The sequence below is a fragment of the Amia ocellicauda genome, chromosome 3 (genome assembly GCF_036373705.1).
Source record: "Amia ocellicauda isolate fAmiCal2 chromosome 3, fAmiCal2.hap1, whole genome shotgun sequence".
Lineage (NCBI taxonomy): Eukaryota > Metazoa > Chordata > Actinopteri > Amiiformes > Amiidae > Amia > Amia ocellicauda.
The window spans coordinates 27,762,619-27,773,541 of NC_089852.1; the positions used below are offsets into that span (position 1 = coordinate 27,762,619).

General features: G+C 38.5%; 1 protein-coding gene across 2 annotated transcripts in view; it reads right to left on the minus strand.

Moving 5' to 3' along the window:
* Positions 1–10,456, minus strand: part of igf2bp1 (insulin-like growth factor 2 mRNA binding protein 1) — a 52,907-nt gene extending 42,451 nt beyond the window's left edge. The window contains exons 1-3 of one of the 2 annotated variants that reach the window (XM_066698791.1): positions 10,131–10,456; positions 9,523–9,736; positions 7,714–7,774 (exon numbers count right to left, since the gene is read on the minus strand). In XM_066698791.1, the coding sequence (XP_066554888.1) occupies positions 7,714–7,774; positions 9,523–9,697 (236 nt within the window). In that variant the 5' untranslated portion in view covers positions 9,698–9,736; positions 10,131–10,456. Of the gene's footprint in view, positions 1–7,713; positions 7,775–9,522; positions 9,814–10,130 lie in introns of those variants that run through there. The other variant, XM_066698792.1, reaches the window with a different exon arrangement.
* Between the last annotated feature and the right edge of the window lie 467 nt (positions 10,457–10,923).

Genomic DNA, 10,923 nt, shown 5'->3' on the forward strand with positions numbered 1-10,923 from the left:
AATAACCAAGGAGTGTGTGTCATCTGCGCAAAGCCACAAACAACCACACTCATTTCAATGATTGTTTTTTACCATATTCCTCCACTAATCTGGGCACAGTTATTGGGGTTGTGTCATTCAAAATTCCTAGCCAATTTAAAATTACCGTCACACAATGCAAACGATCACCCAGCAAGATTACATTATAGTGCATCAAGCCGCACAGTGTGATCTTCACACCTTTTCATGCTTTTGTTGTTCTTAATGCTGAAATTAAAACACTGCTAACAGATTTTATGATTGTTCTTTTGTTTATTGTTTAAAGAAAAAATACAACTAATTGGAAAATATGATCTTTATTAATAAAAAAGTTTTTCTTTGTACTTTTGATCAGGAAAAAAAAACGTTCTGCGTCTTGGCCACTCTTCTCCTTTTTTACATTCAATTTACATTTTTAGTAAGTTACTTATTTATTTGTATGTATTTGTAGTGGAAAACTTCTTCAGATTAGATTTCTTTAATTACCAGGATTGTAACAGAAACTGAAACGACAAGATCCTGGACACCCAGGTACAAACACAGGGTGGAAAGACATTAGGGGTTTTCCACACTTTGTTCAAAATCAGACTAAAAGCATTTCCGCCGTCTGTCAGAAAAGTGCTGATTACACTGGTGGAAAATGTTCCTTTATGGTTTTATAAACATTTTTAGATAATACATTAAAATTTCATCAAATTGAACACCCTTCTTGCTTTTTGTTTTAAAATAATTCCATTATCACCTGACTAAACCTTATTTCTTCTTTGTTTTTAGTTTTCCCGACCTCAACTGTAACACATTTTTGGATGAGATGTGATTTTTTCTTTAAGAAAAGAAGAACTAAACATGACCCCTCCCTGCTCTCAAGACTATGATTCTCCACCGCCATGTTAACCTACACCGCACCTCGTGGGAAAGGCCATGTCCAACCCCTCACCCATCTACCCCTGACACACATGCAAACACTTTTTTGTTTGCTGTTTTTTTTTAGTGTGATTATTTAGTGTTTTTTTCATCCAGATTTGAGAGGTTCCAACTAAAAACGTATGTCATCTCAGAAAAGGAAAAACATGATTATCCTGGCAAAACCTCCATACTAAATCAACTGCATTGCAGCATATCCATTCTCATTTAGTTAAATGACACTGATTCACATTATTTCATTTGTTTTTTCACCTTTCTGTGGATTGGGTGTTGGTTCAAACGGGGCCGTTTTATCTTCTCTCAACAAACAAACACATTCACTCTGAGACGTGTGAGACTCTAAAGGCAAGGCATGGCTGCCCAAGGACCGGCCCTGGCCATTTCTGTCTTCACGTGTGTTTGTTTATTTGTTTATTCATTCATTTTTCCCAGAGCTAACACGCCACTGCTCCCATGCTTTGAAGCTCACTGTTGACAATTAAGTAACAGTCTCCTTCCATGTGTTGTGTCCTGCTAACTATTTTTTTCACATTTAAATGGTTAGAGAGTTCAAAACATACAATATATTAATAATAATAATGTAATCGATCAATTATAAGTGCTGCTGTGGTCATAAACCCTGGCATGGGCAGTGCTTTGCCCGATTCCAAAGATCTGGCCTTTCCTGATGATGGTGTGATCCTACATTGAAGAAAAACCCAAAGATGAAATGTTTTTTATTATTATTTTATCTTCTTCCCCTTTTGCTTCCTTCCAGGTCAATGGATTACAATTCTAACTCAATTTCATGAGACATCCTACCACCCCCCTGGTCCACTGTGTACTGGGGGGTGGATGTGCTACAGCAGCTCAGTGGCCATTGACTGGTTTCTGTCCTGCACTATGGGAGAGGGGCAGGGAGAACTGGGACACAGCCCCTTTAAAACAAGACAGATGGTTCGAACCAGAGAGGAGGAAGACAGCATTTCCAGAGAGTGGGGGGGGGGCTCTTAAAGAGACAGCTCTCTCTCTCTCTCTCAGGACCCGTCGACAGCAAAAACAACTACTGTGGATGATCTGGGGAGGGGGCCTGCCACAAAACACACTTCCATGCAATGCACAGAGATACAGGCCAGTCATTGTATCCCATCTCCTGCCTGTGCTCTAAATCAGATTGTGTTTTTTTTGTGTTTTTGTTTTGCTGGGGGGTGGAGAGGGAGGGGATTCTACTTGCTTTAAATATATATTTAAAAAAACCTCCAAGGAATGTTCACTGAATCCAATCCAATATGCGTTTCCTGTTTCAATACAGTTTGCGCACACTGACTTGAATTACACACATTTCTACTAGTGAATTTTAATAATTATTATTATTAATGTATTTAATTACTTATTTTTTTTAATTGCACAGTGCAGGTTAAATTGTCCTTATCTTGTGCAATAAATAAAATAAAACACAAGCAGAGCACTTTTCCAATTCATACTTTATAGTGGAGGAATGCTCATAGGTTTCACTGCTAAAATTAGCAAAACTTTAGAAGGTAACTTCCCTCTAAATCTGAGAGCAAAAGCACAGGGCACACAATGGAGGCATACGCGCCCCAATTCGCTGCTAATTCATGGCTTCCATACACACACTGATACATCTGCTACTTCAGGCATGTTTGAAGTTCAGGGCAAACCTGTGCACTCACTGCACAAAAAACAAACGCAATCACGGTCACGCCTGTGGCCAGGAGCAGCCATTGCCATGTTCCCTTCCTGTGCCATGCCTTGCCACTCTGCAGCAAGAAAAAACTGAAAGACTCCCTCCAAATACACAACAACTTACTCTCTACTGAGAGACAATGCGCAAAGCATAAAAACACCAAGATTGATTCTTGGGGTGCATGAATAATTAGTACAATAAATACATACATGCCTAAATAAACAAACAATAAATGTATCTAATCTCTCTAATTTTTCCTTTTTATTTTTATTTTCAATCAAGTGTGATATTTATTTAGATAAGACAACCATGACACAATATTGCACAAAATATTTCACAAGAAAATGTGTCTAGCTGATCAAGTATGAGGGAGGGCCAGTGAGGTGGACTGACACAGGGGGTTAAATTCTAACCAGCCCAGCTAATGTATTCCACTATCCCCTGATTTCCCCACTACCACCAAAATTACACCCACAATAATAATAGTAATAATAATACAGAACACCTTTCACAATTAATCTCCACGTGCTGCACACAGAACACAAAGAGCAGACTGCACAGAAAGACCAGGTCACAAAATACAAAGCATAACCTACATATATAAATACATTTATTTAAATGTAATAATAAACTCCACATACACACACAGGAAGAATTAAAAAAATACATTTAACAGTCTGTACAGGAACAAGTAGGCAACGAGGCAAATAAGGAACTGATATCGCCCACAGGATTGGGAATAAATCGGAGGTTTAAATAGCAGTTACTGTTCAGTGACATTTTTGTGTGTTGCCTACACCTTGCTTTCCCTGACTTTTACACCCATTCGCAATCTTAGCAAGGAGGTGGGGGACTTATTAAGGATTAAAAATTCCATTTAAAATATGTTTTCTTATATGATGAGCACACACTGTGCGCTAATTAAATCCACCAGTTGAACCACAGTAGTTTTGAATTATTTTCTATTCTTTTCTCTCCCACAACCAAACATTTCCACCAAGACCCGTTCCCTTCGGGTGCGGAACAACATATCGCATGTGAAACATTATCAGACTCAGCAGCAGCAGATCTGCAGAGCATGCCGGGTCTCAATGTCCTCCTATGATGGTGGCATTTTCATATTATACATAGCATCCCCTTTCTGAGGACGCATTTGTATTGCTGCTGCTGTGGTTGAACAAAAGCCTGCCCCAAAATGTAAAAATCACCCTGGTGTAAGCCACCTTGATTGTAGTCAGACATCAACCACTCCTGCTTTTACTGCCAGCTACTACAGCTCGTGTCTCTGTGTTCTATCCATGACATCACAGTCCACTCACTGTGACATCAACAAACATGACCAGTGGCCTCTGTCGCGGGCGTCCCAAACCCAGCACAAAGGGGACATGACCAATGTACAACTCGTACCATCACAAACAAAAAGAGAAGATCCACGAAACACAAACATGTTTTGCACAACCATCACCTCCTGCCTATACGGCCACGCTATTGATTTCTATGGAATGGCAGTTCAAAGGTTTACACAGACCCTGTATTAACTCAGTTCAGTCAGCTGTGTTGTTTAGGCTTAATCAGCATTCAACCAACTCCAAAAATATAAAATTAACAAATAAGTAGACTTTAATGAGCAATATGTTTAAACCAAACAAAACCCTGAATAACAGTATTTAAAATGAAATGAAGTTATGAAAACTTTCAACTACAGCTGTGTGTATGTCTATACACACACACACACACACATATATATATATATATATATATATATATAGAGAGAGAGAGAGAGAGAGAGAGAGAGAGAGAGAGAAGGATGAACTGCCACATTTTTAAAAACAATTCAGGATATATGAGAAAAAAAATAAGGTTGATGTACACCAATAATATAAATAATTACATTTATTTCAAGATATTTGGGCAAAGAGCCCTGCTGTGTGTATCTGAGTATATATATATATATATATATATGTAGTTTTGCTTTCTGGTAAGCATTTCCAGTTTTCTATCACTGAGCATTGTAAACATTTTAACTGACCAACACAAAAGCTTTGCTACCCCCCCAGCACCCGAAACTGTCAGTCTGTCAGGAAGTATGTATGTATAGGAAACACTTAAATGACATGATCAGACTTCACAACCGTGTCACATGGTGAAAGAAGGAGGGCTGTGAGACACACAACTGACCTTTTCTGCCTGTTCTAATGGTCACCTTTCTCACACAACCTAGCCTGGCTTTCTTTTGTATGAGAAAACTAACACAGCTCTACAAACATGATTCACAGAAGACAATTACACACCGACAGACAAGGGTTTACAGCTCATGAGGAACTGCGTACAAACTATTTTTGTTGTAGTTATTTTCTTGCTGTTGTGATTGTTTTTTTGCTTTTTTGTTGTTGTTTCAACACAAACTGCTGTCAGAAAAAAGTAATTGGCTCAATTCAGACACACAGATACATAGATCAAACCATCACCCCAAAAAATAACCATAATAAAATAAAATGAAATAAAATCACGACGTTACTGTATTTTTAGTGACAATATTTGTACTGCTCCCCAATAGCCCTTAATACTGCATTGCCATGTGGAGCGAGTACTTCTCGCTCTCACAGTACAGCGTGGCCACATGGTTACCGTTCAGGGGTAATATTAAAACATTTATTGTGGCACAAGTGCATTTATGTGTAAGAATTGCTGCAAATGACAAGTGCTGTGTAATTACATTTCCCTGCAAGCACAATCCTCCATTGTGGGTCAAACGTGCAGTTCTAGAACGCCATTATTGTCTATGTGTGACGTAAGCGTTCGCCTCTGCGATTGGAGCACGTGCTTTCAACCCACATATTTATTTTATTTTGTGTGTATATATAAATATATTCAAATATATCTGTATGCCCTGTATGTATCTGTATGCCTTGTATGGCAAAACGAAATATAATAAAATAACACAATATCGACACCCACAAAGAAAGTTAATTGAGGTATGGAATTAATTAAAATTAAAAATATATATATGAAATAAACAGAACAGACAAACACTCCCTTCGTTACATAAGAACACTCTGTTGGAATATAAAAACAAATACGACACTTCTGCTGGCGAAAGATTTTTAAACCAATTTTCTGAAACCCTGGCACCACGGTAACTCCCAATCGGTGTAATTATGTTTATTGCAATAGTTAGTACAACACACCGAACCAGCGCAGTATGCTTGTACCCAAGCGCCGACCCAACAGGTTTCCACCAAGCTTAAGGGTGACTGTTATTATCATTATTGTCGTTGTTGTTGTACAATAGGATGAGGGTTAATTAATTAAAGGTGATTCCACCAAGAAACGTATTTAAATACAATACAAACAACTCACGCCCACCCTCACTACTAAACCTGTACTAAACTGCTTCTCTGTGGTCTCTGGTAATGTAGTAATATATATATTATTGTAGAAAACAACAAGTACAATAACAATAATAATAATAATAAAAACAACAATAATAATACTTTTTGGGAACAAAATAAGGCCTAATTTGCATACTACACAATGGTCGGCGAGCACCACAGATCAGACCTCGCTCCGAGCCTGTGTTTCTCCCCAGCACACCCTGTCTTTTGGTCCCAACATGAATGTGCTGTGCGCGTTGTGACCACGGAGTTACATTTATTTAGTTTTCCAAACAAAATTAAAAACTATGGAAAGAGAGGGAGGGGGCCCCTTTCGTCCTTCAGTTCTAATACTTGAGCACTTTAAAACAAACTGGCTGCTGAATTAAGCCCCACCAACCCCCACTCCCACTCCCACCACCACCACCGCCATTACCATCACCCTACCCCCTTCAACAACACAATCGTTATAGACTTTGAACCAGACTCCACCGTTTGTGTGGTGTGCTCCGATTTTTTTGGCCGTTTCCAAAAATATGTACTAGAAGGGCAGAGGGAGAACGTGAAACATACCTGTTCAAATAAGTTTCTTAAACTGTACAATTACAGTGTCTTACACACGTAATGTGTCACTTTAGAAGCGATTGACAGCATAGAAGACACTGTAGTTTAAAACCACAGATTCTATAATAGTTCATTAACATAACCATTCCCCAAAATGGGGAGCAGTGAACAATGCAATAAAAGTATTTAGGAATTTAATATAAGCATTCCAATGGTTATGTGTGTGTGTGTGTGTGTGTATATATATATATATATATATATTTTTTTTATATATATATTTTTTTTTACACACACACACACACACACACACACACATATATATATATATATATATATATATATATATATATATATATATATATATATATATATATATAACAAAATCAGAAAAATGAAGCAATACTTTAAAAGAAAAACAACACCACATTAAAAAAACATGCAAAAGTCAGCCAGCTTCTAAAGTTTGCGTAAACAACACTGAGATAGACGCACTTATCCCCCATTCTCAAAGCCACCATACTTATCTGCGCACAGATAACTAATACCAAAAAATCATCGAGATAAAATAAATCAATCCAAAAATGTACACACACCACAGCTTCATTATACTGAATGACTGGGCCTAGAAAAATTACCATGTGCAGCTATAGTGGTGACGTTACGATGAATGTGGGGCTATGCTGCTGTGTTACATTCATTCAAACTTTTCCTGGTCATTTTACATTTCTAAACAATGCATTTACGAAAAACTAATGCAGGCAGGAGTATGACGAATATCAATAGCAATGTGATGTGAAACAGTTTTCTTCATAACAAAAATGCACACAATGGGGGAGGGGGGTGGGGGGGGACAATAATACAAAATAGATTGTTGATTTTGATCTGGGCCAAATCAGCGTTGAGTTCTCTTTAAAAATCACTAAAATCTTAATTAGTAAATTAAACTTTTCGTGTGCTCTGGGACTAATTTTCACTATTAGGCCCCAGTCGGGCACTGTGAGTTATGTATTCGTCACACTGCAAGACTTCGACTCCTAGACCCACTCGCCCAGACTACTGAATGCCATCAAACCAAAACCACGTTGAAAAAAATGATAATAATAAAAAAACACATCAAGAAAATAAATTGACATAAGGTTCAAATACCTCTGCTTCTTAGGGACAGAATGTTCGACTTCTATACGTTTGCCATGAAGTTCCACTTTGCCTGCAAAACAACATGTACATTTTTATATTTGTGTATATTTATCAATGTTTATATTTTCATACACAGACTCCGTCATTCATTCTTCCTCGAACGTCGAACATGACTTTTTAATATATTTTCTTAAAGCACTTTTGTTTCCTTGACATAACTAAAGGCTTAACAAAAAAAGAACAATACACAAATCATACAAACACAGCTCACAATCAGCTTTGAAAAAGTTTTGCTATCCCAACAAAAAGTTTTTGGGGGTTGTTTGTTTGTTTGTTTGTTGTAAAGTATTAACAGCACACCAGCCCCGTGTGGGTAGCTAAACATACATTCTGTCGATGGCTTCACATCTTTAATACCAACTGTAAAAACATGAAGGTTGCCATTGCACAGTGATCATGTCCACAACAGTACAATTCAACAAGGACAATGTGTTCCTTCCAGCACAGACCTTGCCTGCACGTTTCCTCATTACACAAATCATTAAGCTTCTACAATTAACAAGGGGAAGTTTTACAGCTCGTCCTTCTATTTGACGAGCTTATAACTTTTGTTGTTGTTGTTTTTTTTCCTCGTCCTTTTCTTCAATTCACGGTGGCGCTACACTTTCTGACAGTATAGGACTTTGACTACGGAATCGCACACAGTTCGACAGCACTACTCTCGTTCGAGCAGGCTACTATAGTTAAACCGTAAGCATAAACAGCATGGCGACCTTCGCGCTATATGGATCACATCACATGCTACATCAAATGTACAAAATCAGGAACATGCATTTCTCAAAAGGGAGACCAAATAGATTCAGTTGTCACATTCACGGTATATTTAAATAACCACCACCTTCCCCTCAGTTATATACTGTATATACATATAGTTTATATATATATATATATATATATATATATATATATATGTATGCAGGGGATGTATGTATGCATGTGTATGTATATCTATATATGTATGTATGTATGTATGTATGTATGTATGTGTAAAAAAAATAAAAAGTGTGAAGGCTATATATATATATATACACTAATTGAAATCTATACAGTACAGTTTGACCTAACGGCTGGCCTTTTTTGCACAAATATAATTCAATTCTTCTTATCTATAATGGCCTATTATCTAAAAAGGGGGAGGGGTGCAATGTGATCATATAGCTGAAATGTATGAAAAGAAAACAGCCGTGCGAAGCTTCAGAGTTCCTATAGCTTTTGCACACACACACACACACACACACACAAAAAAAGGCAAAAATATGTTATATTTACATGTACATGTACACACTTGGCGATACAACCCCCCGGACTACTGTTTCGGAATCGTCCCTAACATGCAATTCATTTAATTTCAGATTTATTTATATTTGTAGGAAACTCAATTTGTATATGTCCCCCACACACACACCCCACCCCCGTTAAAAGTTGAGTATCTCGTTCTCCGGGTCATTCCAAGAATCCTAATACACCTAATCCCTAAATCAAACGGAATCGATTCGCTTTCTATAAGATATCCCATTGCCCACCCCCCGTCCCCTTCCCACCCCGCTGAAAATAAAGTATGTGGAATTTCAAATTAAGATAGACAGCGTTTTCAGAGAGGGATGCTTTAAGTAACATTCCATATATACAGATATATAATTTACCACTATTCTGTGGCTGTTGTTGATGTTCGAACCATTGTTATGAATTGTCTGATATTCAATTACTTCATAAAATCCACAGCACGGTAGAAAGGTTTCGTTATATTAAATGGCTTACCAGAAAATGTCTCGATCGCTTTAATTGCCCATTGGTCGTCCGGACAGTCAACGAATGCGTACCCGGTTTTCAATAGAAACTGACCCGAGAATGGGATCTTGCAGTCTTCAAAGACTTTGATCAAGTCTTCTGGAGTCACGTTTTCGCTCAGATTTCCAATGTAGAGCTTGTTCATGTTGAAGAATAGAAAAAAAAAACTAAACAGGTACCCCCCCTAAAAAAAGAAAAACTATGATAAGAATAATTATAATATTATTAATAATAATAATAAAAAAAATAATATATATATATATATATATATATATATATATATACCCCAAAAAACTTAAAAAAGACGGAATAGGAAGAAGAGGGGTGGTCTACTCCAGATAATAATAATAACAACAATAATAATGTTAATCACGCAAACAATAGCACTTGTAAATTATTATTATTGTTATTACTATGATGATTTAAAAAAATAATAAGAAAAAGGCAAAAACGATAAGGGGGGTGGAATAAACGAAAATAAATGAGGAAAAAGTTGTGTGTAAGTGAGAATGCAGCCGGAATCAGTCGAATTAAGATCGCGGTAGTCAAAGCGGAGTAGTCGACGCTGCGGTACCCACTCTTTAAAGATCGCAACACTGTATCAATACTGTGGACTCGCAACAATCTTGCGCTGCTGATGGTCGCGTCCGTGCTGGTCGTAGTAGTAGTTGTAGTAGTATGGCGGGTTCATGAAGAAAAATGTTCTGTGCGCTCTCTCTCTCTCTCTCTCTCTCTCTCTCTCTCTCTCTCTCTCTCTCTCTCTCTCTCTCTCTCTCTCTCTCTCTCTCTCTCACACACTCTCTCTCTCTCTCTCTCGCTCGCTCGCTCGCTCTCTCTCTGCCCCTAAACCTTGAGCTGTACCCAGTACTGTCACAGATCTTTCTCCTTTGCGATGGCACCGCCTCTAAAACCGAGCTGGAAAAAAAAAAAAAAAATGAGTCAATTTTTTTTTGTTGTTTGCAAAGAGGAAACCACGTGGTGTCGGAGTAGCGCGAGCTGGGCCGGCCCCGCGCGCTGGAGCCCGTGTGCATGCTGCTCGCACGGGAGCGCGGTGTGTGTGCGTGTGTGCGTGTGTGTGCGTGTGTGTGTGTGTGTGGCGCGCAGCCGGTGTGCATCGCCAACGTATAGAGACGTGCGTGCGGGAGCCACAAACACAACAATGCACGCAAATGCCCGCATGCATGTGGCGCACACCTATAGCGAGGTGGACGGGGGTGCATTGGCGTGATCGCGCGGGATGTGCTCGCCTCGCCATCTGTTGGATTCCAACAAGGCGCGGGATGATCGGGGTGTATGAGGGTGGTGGTGAGGGGGATAATCAATACCCCTTTAAAAAAACAAAACACCCCCATTACGAATGATTCCCAAACC